Source organism: Geotrypetes seraphini, chromosome 5 (genome assembly GCF_902459505.1).
Source record: "Geotrypetes seraphini chromosome 5, aGeoSer1.1, whole genome shotgun sequence".
NCBI lineage: Eukaryota > Metazoa > Chordata > Amphibia > Gymnophiona > Dermophiidae > Geotrypetes > Geotrypetes seraphini.
This window is the reverse complement of record NC_047088.1, coordinates 144,414,503-144,439,939: the sequence shown is the minus strand read 5'-3', so window position 1 is coordinate 144,439,939 and position 25,437 is coordinate 144,414,503. Positions and strand designations below refer to the sequence as shown.

The 25,437-nt window shown below is 43.1% G+C and overlaps 1 protein-coding gene across 2 annotated transcripts in view; it reads left to right on the top strand.

The window, feature by feature from the left end:
* Nucleotides 1-25,437, top strand: part of NRP2 (neuropilin 2) — a 354,082-nt gene that overhangs the window by 98,562 nt on the left and 230,083 nt on the right. For both annotated transcript variants that reach the window (XM_033944681.1, XM_033944684.1), the window contains exons 4-6: nucleotides 19,205-19,435; nucleotides 20,734-20,889; nucleotides 21,525-21,694. In XM_033944681.1, the coding sequence (XP_033800572.1) occupies nucleotides 19,205-19,435; nucleotides 20,734-20,889; nucleotides 21,525-21,694 (557 nt within the window). The remainder of the gene's footprint in view (nucleotides 1-19,204; nucleotides 19,436-20,733; nucleotides 20,890-21,524; nucleotides 21,695-25,437) is intronic.

Below are 25,437 nucleotides of genomic sequence, written 5' to 3'. Positions count from 1 at the left end.
GTTTAAGTTTTGATTATGAGCCCCTATCTGTTTAGTCCCTGAGTGGTCTGGGAGTGGTGTCAAAGCATAGCAGGAAGTTAACCGAGCACTGTCGATATTCAGTGGTGGTACCCAGATAACTATTTGTGTATCTTAGGACACCAAAAGGGCTGGCCTAAATTAATTACCAGGTATTATCAGGAGATTGCTGACTGCCCGGATATTCAATGATAGTATCTGCACAACTCCTAGCAGACCACTGACTGCTTGGATATTCAATGATGGGATTCAGATAACTCCCAGTAGACAGCTGATGTACCATAGAACATGAAAACATAAAGAATAGCCTTACTGAATCAGACCAATTGTCCATCAAGCCCTTTAGCCCGTTCTCACTGTGGCCAATCTAGGTCACTAGTACCTGGCAACAACACAAACAGTAGCAACATTCCATGCTTCTAATTCAGGGCAAACAGTTGCTTCCTCCATGTCTTTCTCAATAACAGTCTAGGGACTTTTCCTCCAGGAAATTATCCAAACCTTTCTTAAAACCAGCTATGCTATACACTCTTACCACAATCTATGGCAATGCATTCCAGAGCTTAACTATTCTCTGAGTGAAGAAATATTTCCTCCTATTGGTTTTAAAAGTATTTCCCTATAACTTAATCGAGTGGCCCCCTAGTCTTTGTAATTTTTGACGGAGTGAAAAATCGATCTAGGCCACTCAGGATTTTGTAGGCTTCAATCAAATCTCGCCTCAGCCGTCTCTTTTCCAAGCTGAAGACTACCTAACCTTTTTAGTCTTTCCTCATAAGAGAGGAGTTCCATCCCCTTAATCATCTTGGTCGCTCTTCTTTGAACCTTTACTAGTGCAGCTATATCTTTCTTAAGATAAGAACACCAGAGTCGAATGCAATGTTCCAGGTGAAGTCGCATCAAGGAGCAATACAGAGACATTATAACATTCTTAGTCTTGTTAACCATCCCTTTTTTTAATAATTCCTAGCATCATGTTTGCTTTTTTGGCCATCGCCGCACATTGGGAGGAAGGTTTCATCGTATTGTCTACGACACGCAGATCCGTTTCTTAGGCACTAACCGCCAAAGGTGGATCCTAGCATCCAGTAACTGTGATTTGGGTTATTCTTTCAAATGTGCATCACTTTGTGGAATGCTTTTTTGTCCGCACCAGACTCCGCCCCCTTTCTCCCCAGCCCCTTTCACCCCATGCCCAGTATCTGTACAACTCTCCTTGCTTTTCAATGAGTCAATGGCAGGCAGCAGCAATTCTCACATGCTGCCTGCCGCAAACTCAGAAGCCTCTCCTGTGCCACGGAAAAACAGGAAATTGCCGGGGGGGGGGGGGAATGAGGCTTTTCTGAGGCTTATGCATTAGTGGCAGGTAGCGTGTAAGAATCGTTTCCAGCTGCTTTTGACCCAATGAAGAGAGCACCGTGCAGACAAAATGTTTGGAGGGACCATCCCCCCCTACACACTTACTACACCACTGATCTAGGCACAATTCAGCTGGCAGTGGCCAGCATTTAAAAACACCTGTCACAAGCTGAATATTATCCCTTATATTTACTTACCCTTGGACTTCACACAGGCAGTTAATAAATCCCAATTTATAAAAATGAAATATATATAAATCCCAATTTATAAAATGAAATATTTGTGTAGTTTTACTATGCTTAAAACTAGACCTGGTGGTGGCTGACAAGAAATAGAGCCACAGATGAGTGGTGCAGACCATCCCTGATTTTTTCACACTCTTGTGCCTATCCTCTGTTTTCATATTTTATATTGTGGTGCACAAGAAGTCGCATATGCTGAGCTGAGAGTTAGAATGACAAGCCATGCTTTAAATATTAGTTATGAGATTGGGTACATTAAGATCTATGGAACAGCTTCATCTATAGGGCACATCTGTGCAGTCACAAGTTTAAGGGCATTGCTAGCACATATATTTTTCCTAACTATTTATGTCTCAGGCCTGCACGTTTATCTGATCTCACCTTCAAGGAGAATAGGTTTCAGTTTAAGTAATGTCTTTTGGTCAGATAAAATCATTAATATAGGGAGCGGCAACTACTTCTTTCTTTTAAGCCCACCTCTCCCCTCTCTTGTCAATTTAGGAAAGCCCCCACTTCCTTCCGATTTATGTTTCTATCTGCCCCACCATTGGTGCAAGTATTCAGTAGACCATACAGATATCAACAAGATAAAACATGAGAAAATAAGAGAGAGTTAGCATGGGTTCAGCCAAGGGAGAGCTTACCTTACCAATTTGCTTTACTTCTTTGAAGGTGTGAATAAACATATGGATAAAGATGAGCCAGTTGATGTAGTGTATCTAGATTTTCAGAAAGCTTTTGACAAGGTTCCTCATGAGAGGCTCCTGAGAAAATTAAAGAGTCATGGGATAGGAGACAATGTGGATTATGAACTGGTTATTGGATAGAAAACAGAGGGTAAATGGACATTTTTCTCAATGGAAGAGAGTAAATAGGGGAGTGCCGCAGGGCTCTGTGCTGGGACTGGTGCTATTTAACTTATTTATAAATGATCTGTGAATTGGAACTAGTGAGATGATTAAATTTGCAGATGACTGTTCAAAGTTGGTTAAACGCATTCAGATGATGAAAAATTGTAGGCAGACCTTAGGAAATTGGAAGACTGGGTATCCAAATTGCAGATGAAATTTAATGTGGACAAATGCAAAGTGATGAACATTGGGAAGAATAAGCCAAATCATAGTTGTTAGATGTTAGTGTCAGCGCCCAAGAAAAAGATCTGGGTGTCATTGTAGACAATATGCTGAAGCCTTCCATCCAAAATGTGGTGGCAGCCAAAAAAGCAAACAAGATGCTAGCAATTATTTAAAAAGGGATGGTTAACAAAACTAAGAATATTAGAACGCTTCTGTATCGCTCCATTGTGTGACTTCACCTTGAGTATCAAGTTTCAAGTTTATTTAAAATTTCTTATACCGCCCAATCAGCCTTCTAGGCGTTGTACAAATTCATAAAAACATACTTTAGCTAAAATACAAGCCTAAGCTGACATTGCGTCACCAAACTGTAACAATAACTTTCGAAGACTTTTAAAAACAAAGACAAACAGGAACAAAAGGTAAAAAGGCAAGTATTATATTCAATACTGGCTGCCTTATCTCAAAAAAGATATCATGAAACTAGAAAAGGTTCAAAGAAGAGTGACCAAGATGATAAAGGGAATGGAGCTCCTCTCGTATGAGGAAAGAAAGAATAAAGAAGTTAGGGCTCTTCAGCTTGGAAAAGTCGGGATGGTATGCTATGAGATTGTAGGGGGGATTATTCTTGCAAAAGCTAGGTGGCGAAACATGTCAAATGGGTCCCTTCCCAATGCAGATTTTAAAGATATTTAATGAGATAAGTTTATTGTCATAATATCACTGTGAGCACAAAGCACTTTCACAAGCAGATCTGATGATGCCGTATGTGCCATTAAACTGTTGTCTAGCTGTTGAAAATAGTTATTGGTTGCTGGAGGCACATTTGAGGAATCTGCAAATAGTTATGATAGAGTTATGTTGAAGTATATATACACTGTCGTTTATTGTAGTAATATCACATAATTGTAGCAAACAGTATTAAAATATATTTGGCTTTATTGAACAGCACATGTTTAGTAAGTGATATAGCCTATAGTTGAATGAAGATATAAGCATCTGATGGTGTCACATTGAGAGGCAAGGCCTCCATTTGTCATAGTTAATATCTTTCTGGTTAACAAAATCGAGCATGTCATCAGCAAACATACTAATTCTACTTTCCTGGGATCCCACCCTAAGACTCTGTATGGTACTATCAGATCTAATATGATAGCTCCAGTAAAAGGAGGAAGGACAGGGTCAAAAGTGGACAATTGTATCTTGTACCCCGTTGTAGTTCAAAAGCTGATGATAGACAGCCATTGATGATTAGCTGCACAAAGGGTATAGTATACAGCAGTTTCCAGAATTGTCTTAGCCATATTCAATTAAAAAAATATTTTTCCTAGCCCAGTCACTAGCTTTACCTAAAACTTGACTAATATATTCAGAAACATTTGCAGTTGCTTCCATAAGTGGACAGAGTAAAAATATGTTCTCTGCATAAGTATATATTGTGTAACCTAAATGTGGAAAAGATTTATCTATTTCACTCATATATACTGTATATTAAATAAAGAATGTGACAAAGGTGAACCCTAGCCACATCTAGCCTTCCATATTTCAGACAATTTGGTATCTCTTGCCACTTGATATGTTCATCCTTTCAAAACTCCTTTCAACCATTGAAAAGGTCAAGAACGAACGAAAACTGAAATAAGCACAAACAACATCAACACAGGTGCCATAAGGCAGTAAAAGGGGCCAAAAGAGACTATGAGGAAAAAATAGCCAAGGAAGCGAATAACTTCAAGCCGTTCTTTCAGTATATTAAGGGGAAACGACCTGCGAAGGAAGCAGTGGGACCGTTGGATGACCATGGAATAAAGGGAGTGCTAAAGGAGGACAAAGCAATCACCGACAAACTGAACACATTTTTTTGCATCTGAATTTACAGGCTATATGCTGGAAACGAAGATGGGAAACTGACAGGGTTGACGGTCAGTCTAGAAGAGGTATGCAGGCAGATTGATAGGCTTAAGAGCGATAAATCCCTGGGACCAGATAACATCCATCCGAGGGTCATCAAGGAACTGAAAGAGACTATAGCTGAACTGCTTCAACTAATAGCCAATCTGTCGATCAAATCAGGAAAGATTCCGAAAGACTGGAAGGTGGTGAATGTTACGCCGATCTTCAAAAAAGGTTCGAGGGGGAGATCTGGGAAACTACAGACTGGTGAGTCTGACCTTGGTACCGGGATAGATGGTAGAGGCGCTGATAGAGGACCGCATCATTGATCACCTTGACGGACACGGTCTGATGAGGACTAGCCAGCACGGTTTCAGCAAAAGCAGATCTTGTGTGATGAACTTGCTGCACTTCATTGAGCCAGTAAGCAGGCAGATAGACAAGGGTGACCCGGTCGACATTGTATATCTGGATTTTCAGAAGGTGTTCAACAAAGTTCCACATGAACGACAACTTTGGAAAATTGCAAGTCATGGAATCGAGGGTGAAATACTCATGTGAATTAAAAACTAGCTGGAACATAAGAAACAGAGAGTGGAAGAGCGGAAGAGCATCACCAGTGGGGTGACACAGAGCTCGGTGCTTGGACCCGTGCTCTTCAACATCTTTATAAATGATCTGGACATTGGTGCGACGAGTGAGGTGATTAAATTTGCGGATGATACGAAGTTAGTCAGAGTAGAGAAGACACAGGGGGATTGCAAAGATCTGCAACGTGACATAATCAAGCTCGAGAAATGGGCATCAACATGGCAAATGAGATTCAACGTGGATAAGTGTAAAGTAATGCATGTCGGTAACAAAAATCTTATACATGAATACAGGATGTCCGGGGCGGTACTTGGAGAGACCTCCCAGGAAAGAGACTTGGGAGTTCTGATCGACAAGTCGATGAAGCCATCAGCGCAATGTGCGGTGGTGGCAAAAAGGGCAAACAGAATGCTAAGAATGATAAAGAAGGGGATCACGAACAGATCAGAGAAGGTTATCATGCCACTTTCCCTCACCTGGAGTACTGCGTCCAGCACTGGTCGCCATACATGAAGAAGGACACGGTACTACTCAAAAGGGTCCAGAGAAGAGTGACTAAAATGGTTAAAGAGCTAGAGGAGTTGCCGTACAGTGAGAGATTGGAGAAACTGGGCCTCTTCTCCCTTGAAAAGAGGAGACTAAGAGGGGACATGATCACAACATTCAAAATACTGAAGGGAATAGACGTGGAGGGGCATAATAAAAAAAAACGTCTAAGTCCCTTTTTGACCTAAGGCCTTAAACGTTGAAAGTAGAAGCAGGGAAAATGTCCATAATCAAAAAAAAAAAAACGTCCTTTTTTTGATAATGGCCTGCCTCTACATTCAGCTGTTTAAACGCCCAGACCACCACTACATCTACACTTATACCCTCACTACATCTACACTTATACCCTATAATGAACCAAAAAAACGCCTAAGCCCCAAACGTCCAACACAAGGGCTTTTAGGCGAAGGAGGAGCCAGTCCTTCGCCTAAAAGCTGGATTCTGTAACCGGTGTCTGTCAAAAACAACACCAGTTAAAGAATCCACCACCCCCCTGACATCGGGGCAAGAGGGAGTCCAAGCCCTCTTGCCCTGCGGCACCCCTGACCTCCCCAATGACATCGGGGCAAGAGGGAGCCCAAGCCCTCTTGCCCCGTGGCACCCCGACTGCCTGATTATGTTCGGGGCAAGAGGGAGCCCAAGCCCTCTTGCCCCGCGGCACCCCGACTGGCCGACATTTTCAGGGAAACATGGTAGATCCCTATACTGATTTCCTTGAGCAATCTAACTCCCTTTATTTTTCATACGGTTGATGCCTTTAGACACAGATGAAAGATAAACCTCCTCACTCTTTCCTTCTCTGTGTATATTATTTCCCTTCTGTCCACACAAAGAGCCCACACATGCCCTTAATTGTAATGCAGTAGTACCATGGTGTTTTGAGTCTTGCGGTTCCTGCCTTGGCAGAAAAACCAGGTCACTTCATTAAGTTATCTCTTAACAAGCACATTAAAGGTTTTCTTCCATCATGCCTCTGTGGGAAAGGGTCCCATGCAACTAGCCTTTTTTTTTTTTTTATCTGTGCTGCTTTAATGGAATTTTGTTTGACTTAAATCAGGGTGTGAGTGGAGTTCGCTCTTGTCATTAGAATTGCAGAGAACCCCCCTCTTTCCTGTATATGTGCAGCTCAAGCAGTGCATTGGTGAGCCAGGGTTTGCCTTAGTTTTCTGAAAGCCAAAGGTTTTATAGCTGGCGTGTGTCTGGGCGACAAAGGCTTCTGTCCAGCATATCATCCTGGGGAACGGCTGAGTGTATTCAGAATCCCTCTGCAAACAGCTCCTCAAGGACAGTAAAAGCTGTCGCCAGCATTTAGGCTCTCTCTAAATATTTACGATATTGTGTTTATAAGAAAAAGGCCCTGCCATAAAATAATCACTTGGTAGGAGAATGCCATTCTGCCTGTGTGTTCATAGGTGTCTATATACATGTATCTTCAGATAAGCACAAGGGAAGTAATTTATGCACTCAGAATTGTACTGTTGGCAGAACTTAAAATAAACATACAATAAATGAATATTTTAAAAGAAATAAAAATAAGCATCATTTTAATCTCCAACCCAGACTCTTCGGGGAGAAAAGAACACACAGATTGCAAAACAGTACAGATAAAGGCAAGTGCTGGTGGTCATAGTTTTACATATGAGGTGAGGCAGATATCCATACTTCTAAGGGCTCCTTTTACTAAGCTGCGATAGCGTTTCTAGCGCACGTAGAATATTAGCGCGCACTAACCCCCACGCTACGCGGCTAGAACTAACGCCAGCTCAATGGTAATTTTAGGCAATTCTGCACGTGCTAAGCGCGAGCTAAAACCACTATCACAGCTTAGTAAAAGGAGCCCTAAATGTACATGTTGAGATATCCATATATGTAGATGCAAATAGATGCCCCATCCCCCCCCTTGATTCCGCAACTGCAACTAAACCTTGGTCTTCGGTCCCAGTCCTCAAGGGCCACCAAGGGGTCATGTTTTTAGAATATCCCTACTGAATATGTAGGAGGCATTTGCATGGCTACTACCTCCATTGTTTGTATGTCTCTCTCATGCACATTCATTAGGGACATCCTGAAAGCCTGACTCTTTGGCAGCCCTCTAGGATAGGGAGGGATGACCACTGAGCTAATGCCAAAGACATTTCCTCTTACTGAGGAATTACAGGAAAGAGTCGACCCAGCCTATTACATGAAAGCGCACTGACTCCCACTCCCTACGTGTGTTTAGACCCACTCCCTTACTGATGCCTTCATACAGCAGCTATCTCGGCCCTTCCACTGCCACTACTTCCAGATAGCAGACACTGATCTAGCTGCTATCACCACCATCTCTATCCTGTTAGCTACCAACACTGTTCAGGCTGTTGCCTTTGCTTCTGCTTCTGACATATATTAGCTGCTATTACCCTTCCTCCCACTGCTGACAGAGATCACGCTGATGCCGTCACTTCCATTGTCAACGCTGCCCTTCCTCCTACAGATTCAGATTCAGATGTTACTGGCTTGGCAGTTTTGCAAGAAGGAGGCAATGCTAGAAGGTTTACACGTGTAAATTTGTCACGTACATATAAACAGTGATTTTATATGCGTCCATCATGTACATATTTGAAGGTGGCATGTTCTGGGTGGCATGTTTTGGCAGACCTCAAAATTATACTGAATGGAACAGGCTGCCTTTGACTCTTAAACATCAAGCAGATTTGCGCACTTTTAAGAAACTATTGCTTGATGAAAGCAACTTTATGAAATTTTGTTGCTGGAACTGTATTATTGTTTCTTCTGTAAGCTGTGGTTGAAAGTGTTATAACTGTGTATGTTTGTTGTAATAAGCCTTGGTACAAGGCAGAATAGAAATAATAAACTATAATTTCCTATTTTGCAGATGAAATACCTGCATGCTTCAAAATTGTCCCATTTGGCATTTATTCTTGCTCAGAGGCATGCACATCTGTCAGCCAACTGCATAGTTAAATTATGATTGGTTTATGAGAGAAATGCGGTCAGGACCGTACCAAGTTATAGTTGTGCCCTATACAACTTGCCTACTGCGCCCCCTCCCCCACAACCGCAAATGAGAGGAAATTCTACGTTAGCAACAACTTTTGGGCCCCTCCATATTTGGTAGCCACACTACTCACTTAGCCTCTTAGTATGGTACTGACTGTGGTTATTTTCCTGGGGTTCAAAACCACCTCAAATAGCAAATGCTTTGCAGCCAAACAATTTAATTAACTCCTACTGGATATGCAGTTTTGCAGAATCCAGTACCTGCATGTGTTGGCAGCAAAATCGACTCTTTACACGTGAACATGTCTCTACTTACATGTGCAAAGCACTCAGTGACATCATTCTTTTTAAAATTCTTTTCTGTGAAATGGTTGCTCTCACTGCACATGCCACCAAATGCATGTGCTTTCCTGTATCTGTATATAGCGACACGTTTGATAAAAGGTATGGAAAACCTTTCAAACGCTAAGAGATTGGAAAAACTGGGACTCTTTTCCCTGGAGAAGAGGAGACTTAGAGGGGATATGATAGAGACCTACAAGATCTTGAAGGGCATAGATAGAGTAGAGAGGGACAGATTCTTCAAACTTTCAAAAAATAAAAGAGCAAGAGGGCATTCGGAAAAACAAATGCTAGGAAGTTCTTCTTTACCCAACATGTGGTGGACACCTGGAAGGCGCTTCCAGAGGGCGTAATAGGGCAGAGTACAGTACTGGGGTTCCAGAAAGGATTGGACAATTTCCTGGTGTAAAAGGGGATAGAAGGGTATAGATAGAGGATTACTGCACAGGTCCTGGACCTGTTGGGCTGCCGCATGAGCGGCCTGCTGGGCACGATGGACCTCAGGTCTGACCCAGCGGAGGCATTGCTTATGTTCTTAAGACCCTGTGTTCAGCTAGCCTTTTGTACTTCTGATGTGAACCTTCCAACTTAGACATCCCTCTTCTGATAACCTGTGTGGATTTACTGCCATTCTTTGGTAGAACGCTGATATTTATGTGACCTCAAATTAAACTCTTGTGGCAGAGACATTATTGCATTTTATTAGCATTCTGTGGTTACTCAATGTGGTATACAATCCCTGACGCAGACTGTTTAGCAAAACACAGCCTATGTCAGATCAATCAATTGAGACTGATCCTGATTTTTTAAGTCTGTTGGTGCTTTTTTCTTTTTACTTAGTATAGGTAACCTATGCAAAATTTGGCTTCACCTGGGTAAGATAGAAAGACAGTCAATACCACTTACGTTGTTTCCTCTTCTTCCCTCTTTTTGTGGTATTACTGGGACATCCCCCATAGGATTCGCCTTAAACAGAGCTATGGGATACTAATGACAGGAAGAAAATGATTAGAGAGCTGTTGATAAAGATTTAGGGGAGCTACAAAGAGATCACAGGAGAAAAGAAAGTTGAGAAGGGAGGGGAAACATGGAAGGGACCCTGGGCAAGTCACTCAGTCCTCCATAGCCCCAGGTACGTTAGATAGATTGTGAGCTCACCGGGGCAGATAGGGAATAATACTGATTGTAAAACCACTTAGATAACCTTGATAGGCGGTATATAAAAACCTAATAAACTTGAAACTTGATACCACCATTTGAAAATGATAGCATACGGCCTCTTTTACAAAGCCGCGCTAGCTGCTACTCTGCGCTAATGGCCCCGAAGCCCATAGAGATTTAAAGGACTTCGGGGCTGTTGCCACGCGGCTTTGTAAAAGAGGCCAATAGTGACGTGCATATATTATACAAGAGCAATAGAAAATTACAGGGGGCAGTAGAGAAAAATAGAAAATTACAGGGGGCAGTAGAGCAAAGTGGGATGGGGGAAACTGATAACAAAACAAAACAATATGTGAGGCCCTAAATTGTAACATGTTTAGTTTCTACATGTAGCCAGCACAGATGATTTGTGAGCTATCTAGTGCAATTTAGGCCATCCCATCTTTAGCGGTTCATGTGGCTCTACCACATCCTTTTTCCTTTGCTTCCTTCTGGTTTCTACATTTGTTTAAAATGTCTCTATTATGTCGTAAAAAAAGAACATTGATTCAAGTGCTGAACTTTGCAAAATACAGGGTAAAAGAAGATTACATCTGAAGCTACTTTTTGTTTTCTAAAAGGGTCATAGATTGCCTGTTAAGAGATCACAAATACACATTCAAATGATTGCATAATTATTTACCCCCATTTTAAATTGGTCCTTTATTTCACTCCCTGTCTTCCTGTTATAGAAGTTACGAGGCAAGGCATAAGACTAATTTTATGCTCTGAATTCTGTACTACCAATTAAGTTCTTGTGGATATTGTAACATCTAAGCCGGTTGCTCTACAGTAGTTGCCAGTTCTCAATAGTGGAACTGCAGCCTTCACATATTCTGTCTTCATGCACTAATAGCACCCCCTGCTGGTTATATAGTAAGGTCAAAGACTTTGACCTCAGTGGTATCCTCTCATATACTCCACTAATGCAGTTCTTTCTGCTCAAGTAAATCTAAATACTCTATGCGTGACCGTTGGCAGTGGGGAGTAAAACCAGAGTGACTCAGAATTATTGGAGGATTACGAGTGCCTTGTTTGAGAAAACATCCTTAACAAAATGTATGTGGTTGACCTTTCTCCTCTGAAGGACTTCTTCCAGCATCTCTGAGTGTCCTTCATGCACTAATTATTTTCTTAAACGATCATCTGATTTAGGAATTCCCCACCACTTAATACCAATTTATTGTAAGGTGCCTTTGCCTTTGCTTAAACCAAGCTATTGATGGATATTCCACCTGCTCTAGGAGCCCCAGATGCAGACATCCTTACTAGCTAACATCAGTTTATTGACATAGTTAGGTTTCAGGAGGATCCCTAGAGGACATTCCTTGCCAGTGAACACCTGGTTTATTGAATATTCCTGTGTATTCCCTCTGTGTTTTGTTGAAGCGATTCTGCTCATAAATCTAAGTACCTTTTTATCCTAGCAAATTTAAATCCATTTCCCATTAGTGCATAGTAGATTTTCTGACGCTTGTTTGTTTGGTTTTTTTTTTTTTCCATCTTTCTTTTCTTGTCTGCAGTGTAATATACATTATATGAAACAGAATTAATTTCCATTTCATTTTTCTGTATTGTTGGAGAGGGAGCTGTTAAAATAAAAAAATAAAAAACGGTCTTGACCACAATGGTCACCCTATTAATCACTGAAGATCCTTAATAGCTACCTTTCAGTATTACTTCATCTATATTATTGAACACTGGTAATTGTATTAACGTCTTGACCTGCTGCCTTAAGTTGCATAGTACTGTGGGTGTGAGTAGAATTAATAGTGAACTTCTTTGCGCTAGGAATACTCGCTGCAGCTCTTTATATGAGGTCAGGTGTGAATGACAAAGGAATAAAGTATCACCATTGATCAGAAATTATAGCGTTTCTTGGTACAGGGAGGTGGAAGGAATTGGGTGAAAAAGGGTAAACTACAGTGATTATCAAAACTGGGGGGTGTGAAGCTAGGGCAGATTTAGATGAGGCAGAAGGTGTGGACGACAGAGCAGCTGTGCAGACGAAAGAGAAAAAAATGTAACCGTGTTTTAAAATATTTGTTCAGTTTTGAGGCTAGGGGGCGAATATTCTCTCTTATTTTTCCCCTCTTCCCCTTTCTTCAGGACTGGCAGGCTTTAGGTTCTTCTTGTTAATTGTTCTGACTTTCCCTGGGGCGGTCTTAATGCAACCATTACATGAATAAGAATCCAGCCTCCCCGCCCCTTCCCCAGGCACCTTGGATCTGTAAGACAGAGGAGGCACTTAACGGGCCAGCGTACAATGGAGGCCAGTGTTGAGGTCAGCGATAAATAAGTGGTATTCTTGTCTGCCGTATTGGCAGTCCACAACCCTAAAGGACTGAAATAACTAAACATTACTGAAGCAGACAGCTGAGTAAGTGAGAAAGAGTGCTCTGTTCATCCTTTCAGTGAAATTCCTCACTCTCCCCCCTCTCTAAAATCGTTCAGTAGCCAGAGAATAAAGACAATGGCAAGCAGGGATCCCTACCATTTGTGGCTTTTTGAGCTCCTGTGGCTTCAGGTGTTACCCAGGAAATTAGACTAGAAAGAAAGTTTTCTATGGAATTACCCTGAAGGAAAGAGGGAAATGGAATATGTGACACCCTTACAAACCCCTATCATTTAAGCCAGCATTCTGTTAAGCCAGGATGTTAGCCCAGTGGCTACTACTTTACAGGCCAGGATTGGGTTCAATTTCTAGCTCATATTCTCTGTTCTTGGGCTGGGGATTATTTTGCAAATGTAATAGTCATATGAGTTAAAGTTATGTTAGTGCTACATTTGGCAAAGAATAGTGCCAAAGTTGGCATGTTAGCTCTACAAGGAAATATAAATTATAACTATATCAGCAGATTGAGACAATAAAGACTCTAGTCTACCCAGTTTTCTTTCCTGATGCAACAGTACAGATCCTGCTTAACCCTCAGCTTTTTGGGGGGAAATGTAATCTGAAACATCATGAGTAAACTCCAGAATGAACTTTTTTATTTCCAGTCATAACCATCAAATTAGGGAGCAGCTGCCTTCCAGGTAGAGCTATTCTGCCTCTTGAAAATCTGCTATAGCCTGCCTGTCCCTAGCTGTGCCTTTATTTCTGTTACTCTCAGTTCCTTTTTCCTGATTAGCCCTTTGCTTTCAGTAATCTAAGTTTGCCCTTTTGTGCTGGATGCATTTGGAAGTAAAATGACAGACTAAGCTTGAGCAGTCCTAGTTCTTGTCCTGTTCTAGTGTAATATTCAAGCCTCATGAGTCCCTGCAGTGACAGAATGAACCAGTCAAAGCAAAGGTATTGAAAGATTGACTTAGAGGAAGATTCTCAGAACTCAAAATTTGCCTGTAAAATCCGGCGAGTCGATGTAGAAACATAGAAACATGATGGCAGATAAAGGCCAAATGGCCCATCTAGTCTGCCCATCCATAGTAACCATTATCTCGTTCTCTCTCTGTTCTCTCTGTAGTACACGGAGTGGCAGCAACTTTTATTCTACGGGCGATTCTCATCATAATAGCATGCAAATTATATTCACACTATTTGTGCAGAGAATCGCTGGTAAAGAGTAACATAGTAACATAGTAGATGACGGCAGATAAAGACCCGAATGGTCCATCCAGTCTGCCCAACCTGATTCAATTTAAATTCTTTTTTTTTTTTCTTCTTAGCTATTTCTGGCCGAGAATCCAAAGCTTTACCCGGTACTGTGCTTGGGTTCCAACTGCCGAAATCTCTGTTAAGACTTACTCCAGCCCATCTACACCCTCCCAGCCATTGAAGCCCTCCCCTGCCCATCCCCCTCCAAACGGCCATGCACAGACACAGACCGTACAAGTCTGCCCAGTATCTGGCCTAGTTCAATATTTAATATTATTTTCTGATTCTAAATCTTCTGTGTTCATCCCACGCTTCTTTGAACTCAGTCACAGTTTTACTCTCCACCACCTCTCTCGGGAGCGCATTCCAGGCATCCACCACCCTCTCCGTAAAGTAGAATTTCCTAACATTGCCCCTGAATCTACCACCCCTCAACCTCAAATTATGTCCTCTGGTTTTACCATTTTCCTTTCTCTGGAAAAGATTTTGTTCTACGTTAATACCCTTTAAGTATTTGAACGTCTGAATCATATCTCCCCTGTCTCTCCTTTCCTCTAGGGTATACATATTCAGGGCTTCCAGTCTCTCCTCATATGTCTTCTGGCGCAAGCCTCCTATCATTTTCGTCGCCCTCCTCTGGACCGCCTCAAGTCTTCTTACGTCTTTCGCCAGATACGGTCTCCAAAACTGAACACAATACTCCAAGTGGGGCCTCACCAATGACCTGTACAGGGGCATCAACACCTTCTTCCTTCTACTGACTACGCCTCTCTTTATACAGCCCAGAATCCTTCTGGCAACAGCCACTGCCTTGTCACACTGTTTTTTCGCCTTTAGATCTTCGGACACTATCACCCCAAGGTCCCTCTCCCCGTCCGTGCATATCAGCTTCTCTCCTCCCAGCATATACGGTTCCTTCCTATTATTAATCCCCAAATGCATTACTCTGCATTTCTTTGCATTGAATTTTAGTTGCCAGGCATTAGACCATTCCTCTAACTTTTGCAGATCCTTTTTCATATTTTCCACTCCCTCTTCGGTGTCTACTCTGTAACAAATCTTGGTATCATCTGCAAAAAGGCACACTTTTCCTTCTAACCTTTCAGCAATGTCACTTACATACATATTGAACAGGATTGGCCCCAACACCGAACCCTGAGGGACTCCACTAGTCACCTTTCCTTCCTTCGAGCGACTTCCATTAACCACCACCCTCTGGCGTCTGTCCGACAGCCAGTTTCTGACCCAGTTCACCACTTTGGGTCCTAACTTCAGCCCTTCAAGTTTGTTCAACAGCCTCCTATGAGGAACTGTATCAAAGGCTTTGCTGAAATCCAAGTAAATTACATCTAGCATATGTCCTCGATCCAGCTCTCTGGTCACCCAATCAAAAAATTCAATCAGGTTCGTTTGGCACGATTTACCTTTTGTAAAGCCATGTTGCCTCGGATCCTGTAACCCATTAGATTCAAGGAAATACACTATCCTTTCTTTCAGCAACACTTCCATTATTTTTCCAACAACTGAAGTGAGGCTCACCGGCCTGTAGTTTCCTGCTTCATCCCTGTGACCACTTTTATGAATAGGGACCACATCCGCTCTCCTCCAATCCCCAGGAATCACTCCCGTCTCCAGAGATTTGTTGAACAAGTCTTTAATAGGACTCGCCAGAACCTCTCTGAGCTCCCTTAGTATCCTGGGATGGATCCCTTCTGGTCCCATCGCTTTGTCCACCTTCAGTTTTTCAAGTTGCTCATAAACACCCTCCTCCGTGAACGGCGCAGAATCTACTCCATTTTCTCGTGTAACTTTGCCAGACAATCTCGGTCCTTTTCCAGGATTTTCTTCTGTGAACACAGAACAGAAGTATTTGTTTAGCACATTTGCTTTCTCCTCATCACTCTCCACATATTTGTTCCCAGCATCTTTTAGCCTAGCAATTCCATTTTTTATCTTCCTCCTTTCACTAATATATCTGAAAAAATTTTTATCTCCCTTTTTTACATTTTTAGCCATTTGTTCTTCCGCCTGTGCCTTCGCCAAACGTATCTCTCTCTTGGCTTCTTTCAGTTTCACCCTGTAGTCCTTTCTGCTCTCCTCTTCTTGGGTTTTTTTATATTTCATGAACGCCAACTCTTTCGCCTTTATTTTCTCAGCCACTAGGTTGGAGAACCATATCGGCTTCCTAGCGATTGTTCAGAAGAGCAATCACTAAGCACAGCTTCTCCCTCCTGTCAAAGCTGCTCTCCCTGACCTAATCAACTGAGCCGCAGATCTCACAGGTCCTGCCAGCTCAACTGATCGACCGGCAGAGAGCAGTGGAGGGAAATGTTCCCCCCTCCTGCCGATACCCCCTTTCCCACCGCTGCCCAGACCCCCCAACACACTGACCCAAGATTGGCAGGAGGGATGCCCACTGACAGCTCCCCCCCCGACAGTCCCAGCAGGAGGGATGCACTGCCACTGCTGCTGGGCCCTGACAGCCCCCAACACTCCTGACAGGAGGGTTGCCCACTCCCTCCTGCTGCTGGGGTCCCCCGGCCACCCAGACTCCCTCCTGCTGCTGGGGTCCCCCGGCCACCCATACATCTTTGTGCCTTTCAGATGATGGATGGCCGGAGGGATACCTATTCCCTCCGGCCGGCAGTCTTGCCTCTTCAAAATGGTGGGCCTTCCCCTTCCTGATACATCCTGGGATGCACTGGAGAGGGACCTAAATCACTGTTGGCCCAGATGCTTAAGGCCCCTCATTGTACTACATTTGCATGCCAGAGTTGGAGACTGCCACGAAGCTCGGAAAAGGCCATTCTGATAATTACTGTCATGCTAACCTGCCTGTAACCGGTATAGCGAACACAGTAACTTTTGAGAATCCTCCCCTTAGTGACCTAAATAAAAATGCTGATAGAAGAACTCAGCTAAATTTGACTGTAACCTGAAAGGACAGGAAAAAAAATCCCTGAAATATTAAGTTTCGTTCCACTGTTATTAAATTTACCTTTTTTTTTTTTTTCTTCAGTGTTAATAGCTATGAGGCCAAGTCTAATATCTGGATAGCAACCAGAGATGAACATTCAAATTCAGCGATAACTTCTGCCAATATCTATATAGTGATGCTACCTAGATAAATAACCAGACAAAGTTAGGAGAGCCTTTTTGCTGTCCTAACAACACAGATCATTGGAATGGTTTACAGTTGGGTTCAGTAGGTTTTGGATGGGTTTTGGAGGGCTCACCATACATTATAAGGAGGGTATGCTGAGATGTGTACCTGGGCCTTTTTATGTGAAGTTCACTGCAATGCCCCCTAGGGTGACCCACTGCTCTGCTGAGATGTCTGTGTGGCCAGTCTACTAAAACTGCTGGCCCCTCCTACATCCCAATGGCTTCTTTTGTGCATTTTTCTTTTGGACATGTTTGTTTCAAAAATGGTTCAAAAAGATAGACGCACATGTAAGAAATGGCCATTTTCGAAACAAAAAATGATAGATGTGGTTCTATTTCAGAAATGGTCATGTTCTCGACTGGATTTTTGTGTGTCTTCCACAAAATATCCAAACTCGGATTTGAATGTCATATCGAAAATGCCCCTCTTAGTATCACAACTAACTGAATAGCTTCTGGCTCTGTTCTCATTCCACCCTCATAGTACCCCAGCATTATCCAAACAGTACTAAGATGATCTCTAATGATATTTAGTGGTACTTTCAGCAAATAGCCATGGCTGGCTAAGTGAAATAATTAGATAAATGCAGGTGTTATCTGGATATTTCCTTTTGAATATCAGGCTCCTAGATTCCGACAGAAAAACTATAAGCTATCAGAATACCTAGAAGCCTTCGTTCATGCACGGCCGTCGAGGCAATGATGTCACACACATACGCATGTGCATATGATATCATCACAGTGACGGCCATGCATGCGCAAAGGCTTCCAGATGCGGCCTCTGAGCTCAGGACGTCTAAAACCCAGACAAACTGCCGGGTTTTGGAAATCCCTCCGGGCGTCCCGCCAGTCCTCTAAAAAGAGGACATGTCCAGGTTTTCCCGGACGTCTGGTAACCCTAAAAATGCCCTGCTTTATTAGGACAGGATGCACAAAGCTCCTGCAGCCCAGTAAAAAAAACCACTAGGTTGGGAGCAATTCTGATTTACCAGGTTATGCTCAGCACAAATAGCATTCAAATCGTATGCACACTATTTGTGCTGAGTAACCAGGCGAAAGAGGGGAGGAAGTGTGCCTAGCACCTGAGCGGCAGGCACAGTTCTTCTGTGCAGGCCCACTATAGTTCCTGATCACCAGAGCTCTCAGGCAAGTTTATTTTTGTTGTTCTTGCTGTTTGGACACAATATGAAGACAGGCTGTTGTGCATTCTTTGTGTGAATGTGTGTCCTGCACCTAACAGTTGCATGCTGACCATAGGCATGGGATATACATGTACACAAAACATGCACACGTACACAAAACATGCACACGTACACAAAACACGTACACAAAACATGCTAAGAGTAGCTCCAGGTCTGCCAGAAAATTTTGCCCGGCATGAAGTCGGTATTCCCTTCTGTGCATTACAAGGAATGCTCATTTTAATGCTAATGAGCTCCTTGTAATGCATTTGCATACAGTAGGGTTCTTGGTGGCTGATTCTATAAAGGGCGCCTAAAGTTAGGTGCCTCTTAGGCACCTAACTTAATTGGCAAAATACCCTTAATAGCCACAATAATTGGAAAAAATTGTAATTGGACAATAGGCGCCTTTCCAATTACATTTATAGAGATAATCACTCCATTGTGTAGCCACAAGGGAAGTGTATTTGCTGAAGTGCATTTTGCTTGTTAGCATGTCTTAAAAAATTTAGGTCCCCATTTCTGAAGTTGCATCAGGCTTTTTTTTTTAGCTCCGCCACTCATAGGAATTCTATGAGCATCCGAAATTTTACCGCTGCGGCAGGCGATAATAAAGTCTAACCCGGAAGGGAGGGGGGGTTAGTATACTTTAATGAATTTAGCATGCATTAACCTTTGAATTAGTATGAGTTAAGTGTATTACCATGAGTCAAAAATTTCTAATGCTTGTTAAAAGGAAATATTTTATTTAAACAAGTGTATGAAATGAACTAGAAGAAAGTAAAAAAAAACAACTAGGAAAAAGATCCACATGAATCAAAAATTGTGCCTTATGCCCCAAGTACATTAGATAGGGAAAATGCTTGAAGTACTTGTAAGTAAACCTCTTTGAGGTTCCAATCCCTTTCCCTTACGCATATTCCTAGTAAACATCATTGTAGTTCATGCTTCTTTAAGAAACAAATGTTGTAAATACATCTATATGTACCATTTCAGGTTCTGAAGACTGTTCTCGAAACTTCACGGGCCCTAATGGCACCATCGAATCCTTAGGGTTTCCTGATAAGTACCCACACAATTTGGACTGCACCTTCACTATCTTGGCCAAACCGAAAATGGAAATCATTCTCCAGTTCTTGACCTTTGATCTGGAACATGACCCTCTGCAGTCTGGAGAGGGGGACTGCAAGTATGACTGGCTGGACATCTGGGATGGGGTTCCTAACGGTAAGCAGTCTCTGAGGGCAGTGGAGCTTTTCAGCTGCATTCATTGCTGTTCTTGTATGCAATTTCTTTATTGGTTATAATGCAGCAAACAGTGAGCTAAGTTGAAAAATGAGACTGGAGAATGTGCAGGAAGAAAGGTGCCAAGTTTATTAGCCATGTTTTTCATTATGAAAGTGGTTCTGCTTCTTTAAGTGACTGGCAGGAATCTATGCCTGTATCCTCAGCATTTCATTTTTAACTGAACCCAAACTGAACCTCACAGATCTCCGATACTAACTTTGACTGAATTGTGATGGATAAGATAGATATTACCAGTAAAATTTACCCATAGATTCTATCTGCCAGAGCTGACATTAAAAGTCTATGATGTTTTTATCCATGCAGAAACCTGGGATGTTGCAGAGCCATTTAACTGTATGCAGCCTTTTTAATGTTCACTGACATTTAGCCAACAAAAGAGTGAAAAGAAATCTACTGCTGCATTTTAAGATTTCTCCCAAGTGGCATGCCATCAGCGCCGCCACCAAGAGCTGCAGCAGGCATAATCAGAGCAGGCTCTAGGAGAGTTAATTCATACATTGATCTTAAGCAAACCACTGGGTCTCTCAAGCCATGCAAGTGAAAAATAACCACTGCCCTTTTCCTGCAAAGAAGATCCTTCCTTACAAGCAGTAGGGATGTTGCTTCCAGGGCTATGCTGAGATTTGCTGGTGGAACAATTCATTTGCATTCTTTTAACCATGAATAAACATGAATATGTTGTTATTTCAAATATCTCTTCATTGCCACAAAAGGAGGATTATAAAAGACATGTCATGTGCATATTAAATCATAAGAAGTCCTTTTTTATTTACAGCACAGTTCTGCTCAGGTTTTACCCTGACTCTCCAGAGTTTGCCACCTAACACCAGTGATACTTTTCTGCCAGATGGTGTTAAGGAAGCATTTTAGCATAGTTTTTCTAAAAACTGTGATAAGCAGAGTAATGGACGATTGCTGGGTAGTTACACTAGGAACTCTGTCTCTTCTTCTCCTTCCCTCATTCTAACCCCTTCTGTGGCCAAGTTCAGGAAGCATATGCCTCCAGGTCAGCCTCTTGGACCCCGCACTGACTTATAAAACAGACTGCAGTGATTAGGAAAGAGAATAACTGTAATTTATTTTTGTATTTTAGAATGAAAAGAGATTATAACAGCCAACTCAAATTTCAGTCTTGCAGTGCCTCTTTAACACATTTACAAAGACCACTGAAGATCTTGCACTACAATGTGTGTGTATGTGTTTTGCTTCTCTTGTAGTGGGCCCGTTGATAGGCAGGTACTGCGGTAGCAAGACCCCATCAGAGATCCGCTCTTCTACAGGAATCCTTTCCCTTACCTTCCATACTGACATGGCAGTGGCCAAGGATGGCTTTTCAGCACGATACTACCTGTCTCCTCAGGAGGTCCCTGAATGTGAGTTGGAAATGCTACACTTCGATGGGTCAGGTTTGGAATATCAGTTTCTAGCTGTCTGGAGATAACATCAGTGAGGCAGTGATACCATCGTGTGAGATATTGAGGAGAAACCTCATTAAACCTTAACCCAATTTCCAGTGTTCATTTAGGGGTTTGCCGGTTAAATCGCCTGTTCGAGGCCAACTGTTAATTTTCAGTGACACTTAAACCAGTTAGTGCTGCTGAAAATAACCAGCTAGAACCAAACTGAAAGACGGCAATTTGGGGGGCATTCCAGGGGTGGAATTAACACTTGACCATTTAAAGTGCCAATGTTCCGCATTTAACCAGCCAGATTAACTGCATAAATAGGGCTGCATTATATGGTAAAATGACATGGAGACAATTGTCCCCATCCCCATGTCATTCTTTAAGGAGAGAAGGAAGAATCAGAGTACAAATGGGCACAGCCACTGACCCTCAAGCTTTGCATTGAAGAATACTGGTGTAGAATGGCTGCGGTTGAGATAGACACTACTCTATAATTGTTTTCCACCCTTCCTATTCATATTTTGACTTGCAGGACAAAATTGGAAAGAGCTAATTCTACTTATTAATTGGCACATTTATGTATATATTTGTGTGTGCATTAGCATTCCAGTGCAATATTCCTTTGGGAATGGAATCTGGGAGGATCTCCAATGAACAGATTACTGCATCTTCTACTTACACTGATGGACGATGGACTGCACAGCAGAGCCGGCTCAACAGTGATGATAATGGGTGGACTCCAAATGTGGACTCTAATAAAGAGTATCTCCAGGTACATAGGGGTCAAGTCAGTGTACTGTGCAAACAATAGGCGCCAAAACAAAGGCAAAGTGCAGGACAATCTGTAACAGCATCTGGACTAGAGAATGACATTGTGACCCCGTCCTGCAGGTAACTGCAGTTAACTGCAGTAAAACTGGAGAATGGGTAAAGTCAATATCTGTTCACTGCCAGCATGGGAACAAAGCTTTTCACAGCTCCGTGGAGTGTTAAAAGGCTTTATTCCCATGAGGAACCCAACCCGCCACAGCTCCCTGATATCCCACCATTCCTCCCCGCATCACAAGTCCCATGGGTCCAGAAGCTCCAGCCCACCCCACCTCGCTAGCAGGTCCAGCAGCTCCAGCTGGCTTCCCTCCCTCCCTGCCACTGGCACACATCTTGCATTGTGAGCTGATCTCTATACAGGCCTGCTCAATAGTACTAGTGACCTTCCCTCTCCAGGCCCCTCTTTATGACGCAACTTCCTTTTTTCGCATAGACAGGAAGTTGCATCATAAGGAGGAGCCCAGAAGAGGGAAGGCCGCGAGCACCGTGGAGCAAGCCTATGTAGAGATCAGCATGTTCTGCAAGGTGTGTGCCAGCAGCAGGGGGGGAGCGAGGGAAGCCGTCTGGACGCGCCAGACCTGCGAGCGAGTGGGGAAGCTGGAGCCGTTGGCCCCAATGAAGAGACGGAGCAGTGTAAGACAAAATAGGAGGAACTAAACCAGAAAGGGGGTTGGGACTGGACAAAAGGGCATGGGAGGGGGGTTGGAACTGAAAGTAAAGGAGTGAGAGGTGCTTGACCTGTTTCAGTCTGTGAGGGGCAGTAAAAAGAATCAGCAGTCAAAGCAACACAATAGGTCCAGACAGCTTCACAAACTTGTTAAGTTTCATTATCAAAACGTTGAAAGAAGGAGCTCTGAACATTAGTTGAAGGTATGACCTAAGGTTTGCTTAAGATGCCCAAAGCCTGTGGACTGACCCTGGCCTTTTGTAAAATACTGTGGGAACCAGGGACAGATTAATCAATAGGCCCAATAGGCACATGCTTAGGGCCCGAAACTGTGAGGGGGCCCGCTGAAGGAGGACGACTCACCTAGCCATTTTTTAAACAGCAACGGCCCCCCTCCCAGCATCAACGGCAATGGGCCCCCTCCCCGCCCCCCGCAGCAACGGCAATAGATGGCCCGCCTCCCGCCCGCAGCAATGGCAACATGCCCGGATCTGTTACAGGAAGGAATCGCGATGACTGCTTCTGCCGGTCCATCCCCTTCCGACGTCGGAGGGAGATGGACCTGCAGAAGCAGTCATCGCGGGACCTTCCTGCAACAGATTCAGCCGCATTGCCATTGCTGGGGGGGGGGACCGTTGCCATTGCTGCGTGGGGGGGAGGGTTTGCCGCAGGGGTGTGTTGCTGTGGGGGGTAACCTGTTGCCGTCAGCTGTTCTAATGCTGCTTTCGGGCAAAGGAGCTCAGTGGGCAGAGCTGGCTGCTTCAGTGTTTGGAGGGGGAGAGAGAAAGGGGTGGTGGAGGGAGAGAAAGGGGGCAGGGTGGTATGGAAGGGTTGTGAGAAGGATGGTATGGAAGAGTGGTGGAGGAAGAGAAAGGGGGTAGGGTGGTATGGAAGGGTTGTGAGAAGGATGGTATGGAAGGGTGGTGGAGGAAGAGAAAGGGGGCAGGGTGGTATGGAAGGGTGTTGGAAGGAGAGAAAGGAGCTGATGGAATTGGTGTGCAGAGGAAGGGGAGAGATATAAGGGGAAGGATACTAAATGGAATTGGGTTGAAGGGAAAGAAATGGGGCAGATGCTGATGGAATTGGGGTGCAAAGAAAGGGGAGAGAGACATAAAGCGGAAGGATCCTGGATGGAAGGAAAAGAAAGAGGGCAGATGCTGATGGAAGTGGGAGGAAGGGAGAGGAGAGAGTGAAATGCCCGACCATGGGGGTGTGGGAGAGGGAAGGGGAGGAGAGGAGAGGAAAGAGATGCCAGACCATTGGAGGAGGGAAGGGAAGATGATGGATGCCATACTAATGGGGGGGGGAAGAGATGGAAGGGAGAGGCAGACAATTTCTGGAAGAGGCACAGAAGGACAGAAGATGAAAGGAAGAGAGTGACAAGAAGACGAGGAAAGCAGAAACCAGAGAAAACAAAGGTAGAAAAAAAATCTCTATGTATTTATTTTTTTGCTTTAGGGGACAAGCATCGCTGTTTCTGTGGTGTTGCATTGTATGCAGAGTCAAGCTTCTTGGTGGTTTTATTTAACCTTTGTCTACATATTTCTATTTTATCCCCCCTTTTACAAAACTGTAGAACATTTTTTAGTGCTGGCCATGGCTAAAAACCATACTACAGTTTTGTAAAAGGGGGAAGAGGTTAGTTTGTGATTACATATTCCATACTAGGCGAAGACATGATTTTTTGTTAGCGCTGACAAACCTTGTTTGGTGAAATGCATCAGAGGTTCTTGGGAGCACCTTGAATTAACCTGATTTGAATCTCCTTATTTTCTGCCAATCTTCTTTTGTTTCACGTTGGATTCTTTGGTGAACTGCTTGCCTTGTTGTTTCGTTGCAAATTAACATACATGGAGTGGAACGTACTAGAGGAGTTACAGATTTGGTTGTTTATATATATGGGTTACAGTTGGTTGATGCAGAATGAGACAGATGAGAGGCGTTGTAAACTTGGTTATTAATATAGACATATTTCGGATAGTATTACTGCTTTACAAATATTTGAACACTTTTATATATGCATGGAAAGGGTTCAGAGTTAAAGTCCTGGGTAAGGAGGTGGGAAGGGAAGGAAGGGGGATTTGTTCAGAGATGTTTGGGGGTTGCATAGAAGAAAAACTGTGCACTGGTATGCTAATCTTTGTTTGTTTTGAATTAAAAAAAAAAATAGAAGTGAATAAGAAACTAGATAAATGGGGGTGGGACATTGGTGGGGTAGGGGCGGGGCATGGGTTGGGTGGGGTGGGGCAGGGCCAGGGGGGTCCAGTGTACTTGGGTGCTTAGGGGTCCTCAAAAAATTAATCCTGTCCTGGTGGGAACCGTGAACATCCCAAGCTGGAAGTTCCAACTCCCACCCCTACATTCTTTGTAAAATGGGACTCCATGTCTCCTACTACTTTCACATCAGTCCTATGATAGATGCACATAGCGCTGTGCAGATGTTCATAAGAGACAATGCCCTGCTCTGTGAAGCTAACGGTTTAAAAACATAAATACAGGAATTGTCTCTATCGATAGCATGAGGCTATGGCCTGGTATGTGCCACTTCTCCTTAAATCATAGTTTAAAAAAAGGCATCCTCATGCAAACTTAACAGAAGGAAAGCCTATAATCTTGTTTTTCAACCCTGAATGAAAAATGCAGTAAAAGAAAGTCCACAGCATATTTTATCATGCCTTTTTTTCCAGACCACCAGCATTAAGTTAATTAGATGGATAGCTGGCAGTGGATCTGAATCTGCTAAGAACACGTTCCCTTGCCTAAGAATCCTGAGGCAAATTTGGCAGATCTTAACAATGAAATATGCAAAATAGTTTATATAAATGAAAGGAATCACAGAGAGTAGTTTTATAAAGCATTTCCCATGCAAAAAAGCATGTTTTACCTGGGGCAATGGTCCATTATAAAATTGCATGGATACCTAGAGTTTTTTAGTTTGATACTGCTACAGGAGAAAGCTCCACAAGAATTACTTTGTTGTTTTTATATGCTCTTTCTACTGTGGTTTAGATTTGCTCTCG